Source organism: Rhynchophorus ferrugineus, unplaced genomic scaffold (genome assembly GCF_030347505.1).
Source record: "Rhynchophorus ferrugineus isolate W39M unplaced genomic scaffold, kcgeb_rfMv2 rfM1, whole genome shotgun sequence".
In the NCBI taxonomy this organism is placed as follows: domain Eukaryota; kingdom Metazoa; phylum Arthropoda; class Insecta; order Coleoptera; family Curculionidae; genus Rhynchophorus; species Rhynchophorus ferrugineus.
Window position 1 is genome coordinate 41760572 of NW_027472580.1, and position 19523 is coordinate 41780094.

At 33.0% G+C, this 19523-nt stretch overlaps 1 protein-coding gene across 1 annotated transcript in view; it reads right to left on the reverse strand.

Annotated features, from left to right (window-relative positions):
• LOC143197466 (acid sphingomyelinase-like phosphodiesterase 3b) overlaps nt 1-3944 on the reverse strand; it is a 449763-nt gene extending 445819 nt beyond the window's left edge. Inside the window, exon 1 of the mRNA XM_076405998.1 lies at nt 3586-3944. Coding sequence (XP_076262113.1) covers nt 3586-3658 — 73 coding nt within the window. The 5' untranslated portion in view covers nt 3659-3944. The remainder of the gene's footprint in view (nt 1-3585) is intronic.
• Between the last annotated feature and the right edge of the window lie 15579 nt (nt 3945-19523).

Sequence of the window (19523 nt, forward strand, 5' to 3'; positions counted from 1 at the left end):
ATAAAAGAAAAAACTGCATTGAAACAAATTGTTTTCAAAAGCTTCAGTTCAAATAATTTAAATCTTACAATAGATCGTAGAAGACTTCTGTAGAAACTAGATTAGAATGTTTTTATAGTTGGTTGTCTGGGACCGCCCGTTAAAATGAAAAAAAAATGCTAATATAATATATTGTTATTGTTATCATTAAATAACATTGTTAATAAAATGATAAAATAGTGTAAAATTTAACAATAATAATTTATATAACTGAAATATGGTATAGACGTATGGAGAGAGCTGAAATATAGAGTCGCTCGATAACCATAAGTGACCTAAATATGTTTTGCAATAATTATGTAGGTATTTCCAGTGCTAGTAGAAGTGTTCGGATCTGGACTGTCAATATTATTTTAACGATGAGATATCAAAATCATTGATCAATCAACATGAGACCCCCCGAGGATTAGAATTCCTCACAAGTTGGTAACGCTGCCTCGCAGATTTAACAATTCGACACTTTTTTGTACTGAAATGTTAAAAATATATTATTAAAAGGAATATTGGTAGTGACACTTTGTTGCCGTTTTATGGCAGTTGCAGTTGTTTTATAAACCCAAAGGTAACAATTTTTCGACGAATATCACGAGATTAAACGAGAGAACGATTAAACTGTACTGTATAGCATCATTATAATGCTATTGTCATCGAAATTGACCGATGCCCTGAAAGTCAACAAAGCCTATTTAAATGCAGCGGGATCTATGTGATAGAGCGGACATGAAATGTAACGTATATTTAAAATATGTTCCATACATGTTGGTACACATGAACGTTTCAAATAAAAAGAAAAATTTTGTTGTTATTTCACCTTTATTGAAAATTCTAACAGACTCCTTCTAACAAATACTCAACTAAACCTACAAATCCAAAGGAAAAACAAGTTCGACATCATAAGACTTTATCAATAAAAAAGTGAATGAAAAAGTGACGATCAGGGACAATTACTTTGTCAATGGATAACAAGAGAGCAGAGAAGGGTCGAATAGAAAATTTCAAGATCGTTACAACATCTCCTGAATGAAAGGAGTTGTTATTGGGGTAGGGTCCGCTCCAGAATATTCAAGTAAATAAGATCTATTTTTAGGTTGAAACCTTTTTAAGCCTATTATATTTTAATTTATATAAGACTTGTTTAATATAGCTATAAATATTATATAAATAAGTATCAATAAACGCACTGAATCAATGGAGCACACATTATATTGGAGGCAGTTAAATAATGAAACACTGGTAAATAACAGGATATAGGAATTACAAATTAATATTTGATGAATGTGTTGATGTAGTACATGTTAATATAAACATACATCGATATAAAATGAGAATTATTACTATATATATGACTTGAAATTTCTAATTTTAACTGAAACTTTCAAACGTTTTGTGATATATTGATATAAACAATTTGAAAGCATAAAGGGGTTAAAAATTAATGATTTCGCTTGTCGCTCGTCGATACCATGACAGATAATCTCTTAAAAATTATAAGATGAATCGAAAATAATTCAGTACAAATTATGTCAATGTATTGCATTCTCTTGGTATATTTTAAATTCGCCTTTTTACATACGAGGTTTTTTCTAGACTTGACCTACTATTAAACGTGAGCTCCGAACCAATGTTTTCGGCATTAAGCATACTGACTGGCCAGTGACCTACTTAGAGGCCATCCCGGAAGACATCCGGTCTTAACTAGCCTGGCTACTACCGTGACTGGGATGGTTATTCCCTGTCAGATTTTCGACTGTTGCTTATAAAGATATTTACAATTACAATCACAAATATAAAGAACATCCATGCCCCACCAAGATTGGAACCCGCCACTATCTCAACCGTAGGAGGACCGCTTTGACCACTGCGACAACTAAGCCCGCTAATGCATTTCTTATTGTTATTTTGTAATATCTATTATCAAATATGTGGATGTTATCGAATATAAAAGAAAAAAAAACAGGTCTGATCAGTTTTCAATATAAATCAAATACAAAACATTAAAATTATAAAATTGTAAAACATCAGCAACGTAGGGCAATCCCTGTTTCAAAATTTGAAGAACTAACCTTCAGGAGTACGCTGGAAAGTCCAAATTCCTATTAAATTCTACCCTAAATAGTAAATGGTTCATACCTATCACAATCAGATTTCTGGAGTCCCATTTGAAAGTATCAAAGATCAAAATAGAATCAAGATAAAAGAGTAGAGAAGTGAAACTCTTAAAGTCCGCATATAAATGTCTACCTATTTACTGTATCTTCTTAAGAGAATTTGTTTTTTCAGTTGTGTTTTGTTCAATTCAGTTCGCATACCCAAGTGTAATAATTTTATGTTTTTTAATTATGCTACTGAAGTGGACAGGTCTCAAAATGTTATATACAATCACTATATAATATTTTTAAGATTATTTGATAGCCTTCTTGAAGTTAAAGATTTTATTGCTACTGCTCGACCAGAGTATCGACTTGTATTATATATAAACTCGTTAGATAAAGAACCGCCAATGGATGTTAAATAAACGCTTCTAAAAACTGAAATTATGCGGATTTAGATACATTTGTTGACAAAACATACATATAGCATACATGAAAACCTGTGAAAAGATGTAATCAAAACATCATATACCATCCAAGTCCAGAACTGCTCGGCCCAATGCTAGCAGTGACACGACTTGGTGAGGATCGTTCGAATTATTATGTTACCAACAACTATTGATTCTAGTCTCTTGATTGAAAAGCTGATAAGTGTCGGCTAGATAACAGTAAATCCTAGTAATTTAAAAAATATATATTATTTCCTGATGATGAAAAAGATAAAAAGATCTATAACGTATATTCTTGAGTATATAAGACTGTAAATTCTAACATCTCACAAATCAATGAAAGACAGATGTAGATTATAGATTTTTTCCTGTAACACTAATTTAATTCTTATGCCCACTATTGTATCCACAGATACCTATAATTTTATATATTATACCTATACCACATAAATTTATGAAATATTGTTAGGATTGATTTCCAAAATTGTATTTTATACTTGGAAACCAGGGACCGAGTCTGAATTTAAAAAATTACCCGGAAAAACTTGGCCTGTACAATTAACATATATATGGAAATCCCTAGAGCAAAATATTTAACGAATCTATTATTGATTTACACTAATTCAACCAATTTAATGATTTAATATTAATCAATATAGTGCTTTATAGTATTAATAACATAATAGATGAAAATTATTAAACAAGTAAATGTATAAGTACAATACGGCTTAAAATACTTCAGCATTTATAAAAATAATATTTCAGCAATCTTAGAAATTGCTAAATTAAATATAATTTGATCGAAAATATGAGCGTAGTTGTAAGTCATATTTCTATTTTCGTATAGTCTAGTCAGTCACTAGACTATACGAAACATTTACGAATATTTGTTAATTATTACTGCTAAACGCTAGCAAATAATAACACTATTTGATATTATTTGCTAGCGTTTTATAAAAAGTTCCGATAAAACATTATATTATATAATTTTTATATAATCTGCTTACCTATTCGTTCGTACAGTTCCCTACTTCTAACACTAACAGACAGTAGACTAATTAGCAACCACAAGCACCTCATGTTAATATGTCAACAACAACGAACGTTTTAAAATATATATATTAATTAGTAACCGAAAAGTCACGAGCACACGATCATATAATTTCACCCCACATAATTAACTAATAAGGAAAAAATTGCGACCATAAGTTAGAGGAGTTAAAATCGATCACTCCATGCACACCAGGGAGAAAAACGGTTCAACAATGTTTGACAGCGAAAGAGTCTGAAAATAACAAAAAAGTGTAGATCGCAGCCTAGTTATTTACGTAATCTGATACGGCGTAATCGGTGAAGGGGGATGCGCGTCCTGCACCACCGAAACCGAAATAGAGACTGGTTTCAGCTTCACTTCCACCGGGAGTATCTCGATGGGACGAAACGCGTGGCACAGGCGCCCTATAGTTTGCGTTGGCGCTTGTACTCCGTGCACGGGTCCGGTTTTTGTTGATGATTTTTTGTCGCTTTATTAGTTTTGAAATTTCCGTTTCTGTTATACAATTGTGTTTGTTTTAATTTTATGGCTGTGTGATTATAAACTAATTTTTTAGGGTTAAAGTGGTATAGTTTCCTGTTTGTTAGTGCCCGCTTTGTTACATTACGTTATTGTGTAGAATAAATTATTGCAACTTTTGTTAAAAGCGAAATTTCAATATAAATTATTTGTATATTTTAAAAACACGTTGCTAGATGCTTACATGTACTCCGCAAGGCCACGTTGTATATATCTGAACGAGTGCTAATCATAAGGTTATACGTTTTGTGAGTACGCCGCAGGGTAAAACTTTGCATTCAAGCAGCAACCGTGCATCTACCCATCACAATTTTATGGTGAGGGTATGCTAGGGGTTCACTTTGTACCTGTTACTCGTCATTGCTGATCTTTTTTAGGCGATAGTAAAATGAGAAAGTCATGCGCGCTGCTCATGCGCATTTATTTTAAACAGTGTTGACGCGCTTTCTTTGACTGGAATTGTGGTTAGGAAGTAATTTTTAGATTAATTTTACAAAAGTTTGTTGAGGTAATATAATTATTAATTATTTAATAGAGAATATTAGCAGCAGACAATAGAAAAATATGTCTATCAGGTGTGGAGTATTAGTAAAATATGCTGGTTTTGTAGCATTAATTTTATAAATTGCTATGGAACAACTAAATGATAAATAAAAGTTATATGATATGTCATTGATATTGTTTCGGATATTGTAAATATAACACGTCGGTAACAAAAAATGTGAAATATATTAATAATATAGGATTTGGAGCTATGTGATATATTATTAACTTTATGGTTTATGTAATTCTCCGCAGCAGGTAAATAATACCGAAAAATTCAAATTATATATTATATATCAAAGTTTATTGCAATAAAAGTAATAAAATAAACAAGAAAAAGTAAACCAAGTAAGGCACAATTAAACACACACTTATGTGTATAATATACACATACAATATAAATAAAATATTCAATCAACAACTAGAATAATTATAATTTATTTTGACACATTATATATATCTAACACATTTTTTAAAAAAAGACTTCTATACCCAAATACTGATCGACAGTGGATTGTTGGATCGTATTTATATCCTTTTTATATTTGCAATAAACTGTTATCCACACCACCACTGAGGTAGTGATTTAAGCGCGTTTTTTTATCTTGTAGTTTCCGCTGTAGGCCTAATCCACTCTTTGTAAGTTTTCATTAGTTGTCCTGACTGATATTTGCTCATAGAAGTGAGAGAAACAAAATAAAATATTGCCCTTTTAGTAAAACATATTTAGCTCTCTATGTTTGGTTGTCAGAAATATTTGCGGTCTTTTGAATTTAGGTTGTCTTTTTGAATATTTTTTTTGTTGAAACCTCTGAAGCATCACCTCCATGTTCTTAACTATTTCGGTTGAGATTCTTAATGGATTGATTTCAAAACTTTATAGATATTATCGATACTCTTATTTTACATAAAACATTCCTGAATGCTGTAACATAGACTTATTTTCGCACTATCTCTAATTTTCCCTATTAAATAATAAATAATTATGTTACCGCAAGATACTTCCTAAACGCAACTGTCGATTTGCTCCGTTCATTTTCGTCTGCCTTTTTTGCAGCAATAGCAGCAGTTCGCCTTATTCAATTATTCAAGAATAGATAAGTAGATTCCTTCATTGCTCATTCAATTTTATTCAGTAGGATACACACAAAATACACCTTGCTGAACCCACCATTTGCAGAACATTATATTATGGCCATGAATCGCCTGCTTCGGTATCGATGTGGATTTTGGGTATTGAGATTATCGTACTCCACTTTTTATCGCCAATCACAACAAGCCACAGAAAAGTCTTTTTTTCTTATTGGTAAGTAATGAGAGCACGATGTCGAAATTGTTACAAATAGCTTATTCAGTCAATCCTTGTGGTAAACATTTTCTCTCCTTTTTAATCTTTTCCATCATATACAAACATCTGAAAATAGTTGATTCATCAACTGCTAAGGTATTTGAACATTCTCTAAGAGTTTGAGCTAGGCTTTAATACAATAAGCATTGAAAGTCATTTTCTTCAAAGTTTTTGATCCTTCAGATTGATGTTTGTCGCTGACATCAAATTAAATAATTTTATATCGTTGAAACTCAAATTAACCATTGGGTTATGACGTATCAAAATTAACATAGGCTTCTAAAAGTCTTTGATGTACTTCGGTAGCATATTTCCTCAATACTAACAACGAAATATTGAATATTGAATACCCTTGAACATTTTTTGCCTTGATAGTTTTAACCAATAGATATAGCGATGAAAATAGATCCACATTACCAGATTATAGAGGATTACATGAAAAAGATATATTTCTTTGGTGTTCATAGAGTTTTTAAACTAGGATGTTGGTAGTAACTGACAAATGTGTTGCTTTAACCGCGATTAACAAGATCCAACTCACCCACATACTAAAAATATTGCGTTAGCATCATTATATTCAATTTTATATAAATACATGAATATATTATTCGATGACTTAGCTGCGAACAGATATATAATCTCTTGAATATCTCGCAAAGTGTTAATATCATACCTCGTTTCCACTTGGTATTTCTATTCAAGTTCACTTCTATAAGTGCCAACATTTAATATGTTTCCCTAGGTAACTTATTTTTGATTTATTGTAAGTATAGATTTTCAGTTTAATATATAAGATGAATTGTTACTGGTGAGGGAAAATATCAATTTTTCGACTAAATGTAAAAAGTCGTAAACTCTACGCAGGTCTGAACTTTTGTGAGCACAGCTGGCGACTGCAGTAAAAAAAAGAACTTGATCAGAAAAGACTGCTGAAACTGACTTCGCCAGCAGGGATAGTTGCTTTTTGTCAGATTTTATATGCTTGCCTAAGAAAAATCATAACAACAAAAGGTATAAACATAACTTTACAGACCAGAGCGGGACTTGAACCTCTCACTATCGTAGCTGTAGCAACTGAGGTTACTAACTCGGATATTAAGCGCGCTACAGCCCATTAGGCCACCGCTTTGTAACTACATTATGTTCAAAGGTTGGCAACGCCGGTGGATTGGTACCATGCGGTTCCCGGCTATAAAAGTCCACCACATCGATGTCTCTCTCTCTCTTTTCCTCTACCTCTTGTAGCAGTACCACTTCCATAGCGCTTCCGTACTTCCTTAACCTAACGTAATATCCTGTCCATCCCCCCATCGAACTCATCTAGTATTTAACACATGAAATAAACAAGGTTTTATTCATCCGGTGATTTCTGTTCCGGCGCGATTTTCTTCCAGAAAAATATGATAATGTGTGTTCGGACAACAATCACGTCGACAACCACACATTGGGACCAACCAGACGAACATTCCTACAAAGCAAACAAATATTTTTATCTTTGAAGTGAAAACACCACAAGCCCTCTTTTCAAGGATGTCCAAAATTGAGAACTCTCATGAAATAACGATTGAATAAAGTTAATAAATTTTAAAACTGGATTACCATCCTACATAATATTCTTATTCTGTAATCTCTATTTATCTTCGAGAAGGAAAAGGCCAATAATTCCTAGAACTAAATGTTAAAATGCATTATTGGGGAGTTTGATATTTAAAACGAATACAGTCCACGTATAACATAAATGTACATCTCTATTCATCTCAAAAAAAGATGTTGGGATAAAGACTGAAGGGATTAATGTAATGCTCAAATATTGGATTCAATACATTCCTGTTATGTCAGTGTTGCTTGTTTATTTTTCTATTAATATGAAAATGAGATTTATTTGTAAATAAGATATAAACATTAACAAGATCCATATATCTCTAATTGCGTTAAGTCAGGCCTCTGTTTGGTGTACTTGGGATTTAAATATTGAATCGATTTAATTTTTAGAGCAGCTGAGAATTCAAACGTTTCAATCGTTACATGGCTCATCAATTGGTCTACATTTTCTATCGTTGATGATGACTTCCATCATCTGAATTTTAACTTTCTCTACCTATTGTGGATTGACAGGCGTGTTGATTGGTGAAACTCACTTTACGATTTTTCAAAAGTTTTCGGTGGACTTATTGTAATTTTAAGATAGATATAGAAAATTTTTCACTATCGCTCATATTGCAATATATAATCTATTAATAGAACTTAATTTAATTGGATATAAATAAGGTATGAGAAAGGTTATAAGTGGTATTTCTTAGGGAAACAGACAGTGTCGAAAATTTGATAGAGGTGATCGTAGTATGATATAAAGCACAGTTTCAACCATAAAATATGGAGCGGCGGGAGATAGAGGTTTCATTTTGGGTGAACTGGAATGGTGGCAGTCTAAAAGGTGTACTTAGCCACATTTAGCAGTCAGGGGTGAATACATTTTTAATATCTAGGAGGCTTAATGTGACTTTACCGCAGTTTAAACTATTATGTGCGCAGATGGTTTCTCTTTTGCAGAATTAATTATTACCGGTTATTTTTAACAACAGGAAGATTATCTCATTTAAGTTTAATTAAGACATTGTTGTAGAGAAATGATCCACTTATTCAAAATACAAAATGTAAGGTACTTATATTTAAAAAAATTTGCCGAATTTTTCAGTTGCTATTATAATAAAATTTTAATAAATATTTTAAGAGAAAATATTTTCCAAATAAATAAAATTACGTTCTATCGTATTAAATCACTTAAACATTTTGCTGCTCTATAATATGAAAATTATAAATTATTTATTGTATTATTATTGATTTTAAATACGTGATATCATATTTTCCTTCCCATTGTATCTTCCAAGGAATAATCTTAGCCATAAACAATAAATAAACAGTAAGCTACAAATTATAAACAGGTATAATAAAGCTGTTAGTGATGTCAATTTTCAAACTGACAAAGTGACAATAACGGTGCACTTCCTTGGCCAAGTATTCAAATATTTTGTTGTTATGTTCTGTTTAATTAAAACTGTGTATAATTGTGTGATTTGATTGAAGACTTGTGTGATAAGTATGAAGACTCATGTATTTGTGTTGGCGACCGTGTGGTGACTCATGTTGACGACTGTATGAAGACCTTTTGATGGGCGTGTGGTGGCTCGTGCATTTTGTTTGAAGAGTATTTTGATGACTCCTGTTAATTAGACGGCTACATGACATTTTAACCCTCATTGCGCCTCCCTTGGGTACCATGTACTGAGAAAGTAGGTTGGCTTAACTCTTCGTCTCGCAACCTGCTTAGTAAATGTTTCTATGGAGAAAAAAGTATATAATTATTTTATTGTCTCGATAAAAAAATATAAGTTAAAAAATTCCGTGATATTCATCTTTCCGACGTGTCTAAAAGGTCAAAACTCTTTTCAATATATATCGGCTTATTTACAGTATCAGAGGTCCTTCAAGGGGTTGAAACTTATAGTTTAAGTTTCCATCTGGCTCTTGGCGTCTTCATTACAGATAGCGAAAAAATATCGAAAAATTTTTAAAAAAGATTGAATATATTTCTTAAACATTATAAAAAAGCATTTTGTAACAAAGCTTTTAAATTGATACTTAAATTTAAATGTTTGGTAAATTTTGGTAGTTAATTATAAGGATATTATTATTAAGGATATTTTTTAAATTTCGATATATCAGAATGTCGATCTTTTTCTCGGTGGTCGATCCCTTAGTTTGCACCCTCCTTATCTTATATGTCGCTCCCAAATACCCCTAGTTTCACACCTAATTGTATATACACTCTTACAGGATACGTGTTTTAGAAATTAACTTATCTAAATGTTCCTATCTAAACTAATGCATATATGTTTCGAGTGTTTTTGTTGTCATAAATAAATATGTCTTAAATTAACCTGACACAAATAAACATAAATAGATTAAATGTCTAAAGAAAGTAAATTAATTGTTTTTTCTTCACATTGTTTGATGGTACACAAGATTGTATATATCAAACTTCCCTTTTCAAATCCAATTTTTAATAAATAATATTTAACATAATTAAAAACAACTGATGTTTGTTCAAAGGTTTGCGAAATTTATCAAAATAACGCATTAGTGATTAAATTTGGTGGTTTAAATTAAAAATATTTTATTAAATTAAATAGATTTTCTTTCATTTAAATTAGAGGCATACTTACATACTATTCCTAACTCATTTATTTTTAGAGGTAAGATTTCCTTAATAATATAATAAATCCCCCGCTAATAAATAAATGACAATCGCCTTGCAGAATAACAGCTTATTGGTGTATAATAGTGAAAATTGGATGAAATAGCAGACACTCTAAAGATATCAACTGAACGTGTACATCACATCATTCACGGATATTTGAGTATGAGAAAGCCCTGTGCAAAGTGGGTGCCGCTTGAGATCATTTTTGACCAAAAACAATGACGAGTTGATGATTCGAAGCAGTGTTTGAAGATGATCAAGCGTAATAAACCCGAATTTTTGCGTCGATATTTATTTCATTCCGAAGGCATCCATGTGGACTGCACACGATGAACCCGCTCCAAAGCGTTGGAAAAAACACAGTCGTCTGGCAAGGTTAGGGTGTCTGTATTTTGTAATGCTCATGGAATAATTTTCACTGAATACCTTGAATAAAGGAAGAAAAGCCACCAATAGCGACTATTACAAAGCGTTATTGGAACGTTTGAACGACGAAATCGGCGAAAAAGGCCGCATTTGAAGAAAAAGAAAGTGCTGCTTCACCAAGACAAAGCACCGTGCCACAAGTCAGTGATGACGATAGCAACAATCCATGAAGTGGGCTTCGAATTGCTTCTTTATCTACTCTATTCTTCAGATCTCGCCCCCAGCGACTATTTCCTGTTCTCAGATCTCATATTCTCGCTGGGAACTTTTTGTCGAGTGAAGGTGATTTTGAAACTGAGACCTGTTATCAAGCAAAGGACAAATATTACTACATAAATGGCATCGAAAAGTTGGAAAGTCGCTATAATCAGTATATCACACTTAAAGGGAGTTATGTTGAATAAACAAAACTAATTTTGCCAAAAAAATATGTTTTACTATGGTAGGCCGGGGACTTTTCAATTCACTTGTTAATAAAAATCGATATCGGTAGAAAAATCGAGCAAAATTATAATAAACTGAACGTGGCGGAAATCATCCTTTAGTCCAAACACAAATTGTCGACGTCCCCATGGCTGCAAATAAGCTTTAGTCGGTCAGCCGTGCGGAAAACGCAGTCAAACGGTGCGCGCTCCCATCAAAGTGGCGAAAAGATTGAAACAATAACAAAATTCCGGCGCGAGATCGCAATTCAAAGAGCCGGCGCCCCGATTTCGCATTTTTCCGCCCTTTTGCGGCTTATTGGGCCGACGCCAGCAGTGTATTGTGTTTGCGGCTGAAAGAGACGAGTATCTGATTGCGACCTCCTAAAACATCCGTCCTGTTTTCACGATAAGGCAGTTGCGCAATTTTTAAAACAAACCAAATCTGCAGCCTAAAAGTGGTGATTTGTTATAAACTAGTTTTTCAATTTTAGAGACTTCTCTTTAGTTCAAATGTGCTGCTTTGCGGGATGTATTTTTTTTTCTAATGGAATACGATATATTTAAACAATTTGAATAATTTTAATAATTTCGAAGCTATAATGCAATCTAGTGACCATCTTATGATCCAAATTCAGGCATTTATTAAATTAATCATGTTTCTCTCATAACTACGTAAAGTGAATAATTTAAAATTGATGTAGTACTAAAATTTGTTTTCACATTATATTCAATATAAGATTAGAAATTTATTTGATATATAATATTAATTAAAACAATAAATGTTTGTAGATTAAAATAACTATCGCCTAATTAAATCTAGTTCTCATTAAGTTTCAATAATCAACAAACTATTGATAAGTTTAAATTACAACACCACATAACAAAGTGTTATAAGTAAAATTATTTTCAGAACTGTAACTTCTTCACAACATCAAATAGATGGCCTCTCTTTACTTTTATGTTATAAACGTATATATGGAATAATAAATAAAGTAATACGTGTTTGTATATGAAACCATGTAACGTTTACCCTGAGTAGAAGAACATGTCCAGCAGTGAATATCGATCATCGTCAACTCCCCCAAGCAGAGCAAGTTAAATACCTTGGTATGCACTTAGATTGACGCCTAACCTGGAAGAACATACTCATACATACTCTCTAAATGAAAACAACTTCGATTGAAATTATATCAAATGTATTGCCCCATCGGGCGCAAATCCAAGCTATCATTAAATAACAAGGTATTATACTATGAGTCAATACTCAAACCAATTTGGTCATATGGAATCCAACTATGGGGTACCCCTAGCAAATCTAATATATCCATCATTCAACGGTTCCAAAATAAGGTGTGGCGTGCCATTGTTGATGCTCCGTACTATATTTGAAATAAAGTGATACAACGCGATATTCCTCTAGAACCTATAATGAGTGTAATTCAACGTGTTTGTGTGAAGTACTTCGAAAGAGTGTTAGTGCATCCCAATATATTCTCTAATCAGCTAAATATGCGACGTGATATATAGAAGTGCGTAGACTAAAACGTTTAACACCACCTGATCTGATTACTGAAATTTTCAATTAATATTGTATCGTTCTTTGGTTATTTATTCCTCCTTTCGGTCTCACCCGTGCCCATAGCTCGTGGCTTTGGTTCATGTACTACTTTCTACTTTGTCTTTTGTCCCAAGCGGGCACTAAAAACTCACCAATAAATGTACAATAAAATTATGTGAAGCTATTTTATAATTGTTAATAATCGTTGCAATATTTATTTTAACGCTTGATGTACAAATTAAGGTTTCTATTATCTGCGATATTCGGTTACGACTATGTTAAAAATTGATTAAAGAAACCTAAAATTAATTAGAAGTTAATATCACTAAAATTTACAGAAAAATCTGAATAATCTTTAGAATAGCCTCTAATACAATTACATAATATGTCTCCAGAACCAAATTACTATGAGTTGGTTTTTATAGAGTTGTACCCAGCTGTATGATCTTAATCCATGTCTTTTTCGCAACTCCCCCTGTATCTTCCAATCAAATAGTCGATTTCGACACAAATGTCTGGGGGGGAATTCGTTAACCATTGATTTAATAGATATGACTAAACCATTGCAATCTGCGTCTTTGAATTTGTTCTTCAACTGTCCCCTGATTGTTGTATCTTAAACGGATTATTTAGTTTCTAACATGATCTCAGATAGAAATATGCACAATATGCCATAAGCATCGAATTTCAGAGGCCTCATATTTACATATGTCAGACTGTAATAGAGTTCAAGTTTCGGAGCCATAAAGAAGAACTGGCAAAATGAGGGCACGAAAGGGTCGGTGTATTGTTTATAATACATCATCTTTTCTAAACCCCATCTTAGAGAACTAGAAGCTCCTGAAACTTGGCCGATTCAGATTATTACTTTGACGATGGATGCCACCATCCTCTCCTTTAGTACTGATTCCAAGTATTTAAACTGCTACATTTGCTAGAACTGGATACATTTAAGATTCAAAACAGCAGGCTGACTGAAGAATTTTCAGTTGCCAGGACCTTGATTCTTTCTTCATTAATGTTCAAACCATATGGACCTGGAATGCTAATTATATCATAAAGAAAGTTAGAAGCTTCAATATCCGTATCAATGAATACAAAGCTATCGTCAGCGAACATCAGATTAGTGAAAAACTTTGTAACATGATATTTAATGGCATGTCTGTTTTTAAACACCTTTCGTATAATTGCATCAACTATTCTTCTTTAAACATCTCCTTAGAGAACAAATGGATTTGACAAATAATTTTGCACATGCAAACAGGTAATTAAATCATCGTAAGAAGCCTGAATAATATAATACGCTTTACGGCAAAATGTTCAGCTTCCATAACTATTCAGAGTACGGGTTAATATATAGAGTTGAAAGCAAATCGAAAATAAATAAAAACGAAAATCGCATGCTTTCAACATGTAATACTTTCTTCTAATCAGCTGATATAGCGCGAGAATCTTATTTACGCAAGCTCGATTGTATCTAAAACCAGTTTGTTTGGCTTTTCTCCTAACTTGCCCTTTGAGGTCTCCTATGTATGAAAAAGACCTTCCCGACCCTAGGAGACCTATGCCTCTATAGTACTTTCACTATTAGCTGTCGGCTTTTTTCAGGATAGGTAATATTATCGCTTTCTCCTATGGTGAGGGTGTAATATGCTGCAAAAAATAAAGCAACGTTTCCCCACTAGTTGTTCTGTCATAACTTAATCGACTCCAGCAGTTTTACTACGCTCTAATGACTTAATTGCAATTGGCAATTCATCTGTTGTTCGCTCGCTGCCAGTAATTAATATTTCTGGAATCTCAATCGATGATGGAGTTGCTGAAGCATGTGCTGGGCCATGATTATAATGCTGCATGAAGAACTTCCCCATATCTCGAGATAGTAATCATTTACGTGGGTTATATCAGCTTTTAGAATGTTATTGTTGGTAGATTTATTCCTGTCGCTTAATTGTTTGATAAAACATGTGATAACCTCAGCAAAAAAATTTCTAGATGATTACACATGCTATATATCATCTGGAAATTGTTAATTATTAACTGCTAAACCACCTGAAAGTGATTAGATATATTGAGCTGGGTTTAAAACAATAAGTCTTGCAATTTATTCTAAATGTATTTGATGATTAAATTAAAAAACAAGCAGTGAATGTCCAAAATTCAATTAAATCAAATAATACTTTTGAAAAAATTTATTTGAAAACTCTAGCGTATTTTACGTATTTATCTTACTTAAAAAATTTACTGTAAAATAAGGGTTTTGAAAATGGCATCGTTCTATTAAAAACATTATTGAGTATTGTAAGATCTCATGTATAATATATGAAATATAATGCTTTCTTGGATTATATTGTTTTTTATGGCAACTAGACCTATATTTTTCTTATAATTTTATTTTATTTAAAAAGAGATAGAATGCTGTTTGAGAATTTTGAACATTTAACCGAGTAAGCCTACAAAAGTCGTCCATTTGAAGGGTATTATATGGTGTGAAAGCTTTATGTGCATGTGTGTTATTGTTCCGAATATACATGAATGTTTGGTTAAAATGTATGAGAAGAGAAATAATACTAACTGTTTTGTAGATATGGCAAATGCCTTAAGGAAAATGCAGTGATTAAATCTAGGTTTGTCAAAAAAGATGTATGCAGGTAGTACCAGTACAAACTAAGGAGATATACGGTAATAACAAAATTACTTTATATAGAAACATTGCATCCAAAGAAAGAAGACCCAAGCGGAAGTAGTAAATATACTCTGTAAAGTAAAACAAATTACTCAGATCGCATCGATCATTTGTTAATTAGGAGGATTAGGCCTTGGGAGGATACAACAAATAAAACAAATCATACCTTTTTGGTTTCATTATTTTATTTAGATTAGAATATTGTTATATGTCCAAGCCAAAATGCATTAAAACTCAGAGTTGATGCGTTAACATTGTGACGTTTTAACGTCATCAATTTAGATCACGTGGGTTTTCTTCGGTTCTGAATATTATATATTTTATTAATTAAATTATATTAAAATATTTATTAGTTAAAATTATGTATTATTTTATAATATTGTCTAATTTTCTGTCACTCTTTGTTTTTAACAGTCATATTTATTGTTAATCTTAAACAATTTTTATAATTCCACAAATAATGTACAAAGCCATAATGTACAAAGCATTTAACTTTCAATTCATTCGATCAAAAGTAGCTTTAAGAAATTCAAAATCCCTACACATGTGAGAATTTTATAACTGAGTATTGTTATTACATATACTCTTACTATACAGCCTCAGTATAATTTATCTACCCTTCCAAGCAGTAATTTTGAGTTTATATAGCGATCTTTAAATTAATTATAATATGACATTACAGCGACGACATAACGGAGCTTTAGATCTGTAGGACATAAACATGTTTTAAATAAATATACTGCTTGAATAGTAGTTGTTTTTTGATTTTTTTCCTCAAAATAACCCATCTTGGCGAAGTAGTAGTACTATTTAATTATCGAATTCAATCAAGGCTGATGATATGGAAATGGGATAAGGAAACTGTGTGTCAGATATTAACGATTTTTAAATTGTCACGAACCGGTAGTTTTTACGAGTTTACAAGGTGGCACCCATTCACTCAAGCCCGTATGTTTTTAAGTGTAAAAGACGATCTGTGTTATGGTAACTTTAATAAGCCGCATTTTTTTGATGAACGATAACTTTATTTAGATAAAATAAACAAAAAACATCGCAAGCGGCAAATATTGTACAAGGACGAAATCGAATTTAATTTGATTTTAATTTTTATTCAGCAGTGAATAAGATTTATTGCCCGAAGAACAAAAAATTATTACAAACTTAGGGAATGTGAATCTTACTTTTTATTATAGATTTAATATTTAAAGAGGATTATAAGTAATGTAAAAAACACCTACGAAAAATTAATTGTTCAATTTATTTTTCCACAAAGGTGCACAAAGATAAACTAAATGATTCATCAACTTTATTTAGACGATAGTAATGCAAATAGTATGAAATCTGGCAAGACACACTAAATAATCCGGTCTAATCTTTAAAGTTAGTTCCTCTTGTAGTTTGTTCAGAAACCAAAAAGGGAATTGTCGCCGTACGAGGATTTATAAAGTGTTTATCTCCGAAAGTAAACTTGCTCTTCCTCCCCCAGAAACAATACAACTGAATACGTTAGACGGTGTTTACGGCATTGCGAAGATAATAATTCAGCTTTCAGGCCGTTTCCGCGAACTGACTTGTCTCCGTTGAAAATTCCTCCGGTGATTTTGCGTTAGGAGATTAAAATAATTTATGCATGTATTCGTACATTTGTTTGAAACGGCGCAGAATGTAACTAATTTCATTTCGGTGTCGTTTTAGCGCGCGATATTAACACGAATTTATATATACGTATGTGACGATTTTATGAATATGCTAATTTTCATTACACATTATGTCACTTAAAAACTTCTCCATACCTAACAGAACGATAAAACGATCAAGCGAACCAAATTTCTACTTCATGAGTGGTAAATCTTGCTCTATATCCACCGTCTACATATTCGTGGTCCTTGATGTGTCTTAGGAATTATATAAATAGTGTAAGTTTTAAATCTATTCAATTATTTGAAAAGATATTAATTACGATTACTTGAAATTTAATAAAAAGAAGACCCCTATTTGAATCTTTATAAAACCGTGATTGAAACAAACAAGATATTAACTTCTTGATAGGTATAATAGGTCTTCTTAGAGATATTAAGCATAATGACTAATTTTTGAAAACTACTTTACGACAATTCTACGTCTCTACTTTACCCGGACTAGAAGTTATTTCTGCAAAAAAATTATTTTGAGTGAAAAATAGACGTTTGAAAAAGTGCAATTTTTGAAGCACTCTGAAACGCTCGTAATCTTTATGGTCTTGTTTATGCATTATCTCGATGATGTTGTGTTTCTTTAGTGTAATTATAGAAAAAATAACAGAAAAATGGTTAAATATAATAAGGCCGACGACCCAGACGATGTACCATGAATATCGGTAATTACTGTGAAGAACACTCTGATGTAAGTATTTACTATTTAACTACTTTTTTATCTCTTTGGCTGGTTTCGTCATTTCGCAACTATACAATAGCACGATGTTGATCTAAAAGGGACGCGGACAGACATAAAATGCATATATAAAATAATAAATTAATAAACAAATAAAATTAATAACACAAACACGGGGGTTAAAAGTATAAATTGTGTATATACAATTGAAAAATGAACACAAATATAGGATTACAAACACAACCATAATGAAGTAGAGGTTCTATCCAGATAACATACATCAGCACCTATACCGAAGTGGTTATGGTTATTTGGTCAGTAACATTAAACTTAGCATAGGCTAGATTCTATGGAGAAAATCGATTTCTTGTAGAAATCCGAGAGGTCTGCCTGTATTTTCTCCTGTGAAGACACTTATAATATTTTGCAGCACATACGTAGCTCTAATCTGGTTGAGCCGCGGACAGTCGTTCAATGTGGTAGACTGAAAGAGGGGCACGGCGACAAAACTTACAGTGCGCAGACGGGCTTGAAGTCATCATGTCATCGAGCGGCCCTGCGAGAAACGACAGTGGCCCAATCTCAGTCGATTCAAAGTTACGGCATGGTGACGGAACGTGAAGACAAGGAACGCAAAGAGAAGAGAAAAAATCAGCTTTAACTTCAAAGAGCATGTTGCGGTTGGCCTCCAGGGCCCAAAGTCTTTTTACCTCGTTATATGTCAAACAAGAAACGAATGGGATAAGGTCGGTATAGACACAAACGTCCGGGATAGGGAGGGGAGATGAATCTGCCGTTTTAGCCGCACTATTCGCTTGCTCATTTCCCGGTATAGCAACGTGACTTCTCACTCCTTCGAATCCACAGTAAACTTGTCCTCATCCGATTCAGATAGAGAGTATGGATAATTGACAGTGAGTCGGTGACCAGGGTATGGTTGAACTTGTGTTCCAGGAAACAATCGAGAATATTTGGGAAGTCGGTCAGTATTAGCCATTCATTGAAGGATTGTGTTGAGATGTAGGATTTACGTGTGTTAAGCTTTGAATGAGAGTTCAGCGGTCAATACTGAACCCAGTTCAGGGAGCTTGAATCGGAATGCCCAGTTGTCCACCACAAATGCACTGCCAAGCCCGCTGCGATATTTGGAGCCATCGGTATATATGTGCTTGCCGCCAATGTAACAGTGAAGGAGTTCACAGAACTTGGACCGAATAAGGTAAGGACAATGTGCTCTTTTATAAAATTGATATAAAGTTATGTTTATGAAGGAGATAGTGCATGTCCAAGTAGTAGAGTAGTGGTCAAGCAGGCGATGCATCGAGTCAATTCCAGCCCTAAGCAGAAGATCTGCAATTATGTAAGAAGTGCGAGTGGAGTAATTAGGGATAAGACGGTGCAGGGCGGGTGGATGACTCCAAGTGGAGGTCCGATTTAAGGAAGTTGGGAGAGCAAGCGATCTCACAGCGAACTTTAGTGAAAATAAATCTCTACGATAAGAAAATGGTGGGTGGATTTTGAGACTGAACAAGTTAATTACAGGGGAGGATCGAAAGGTACCCAGCGATATTCTGAGTGCAGTATTTTCGAGCAGCAGTGGCGAAGAGTAGGGAGCCATACACTAGCTTAGAAAGGATTGTGGAGGACTATATTTTGAGTATGGTCTCCTGGTCTGCACTTGTGTGTCGATTAGATAACCATCGCAGCATTTGCATGTCTCTGGAACAGTGAGTTTTAAGTTGAATAAGTTTTGAGTTG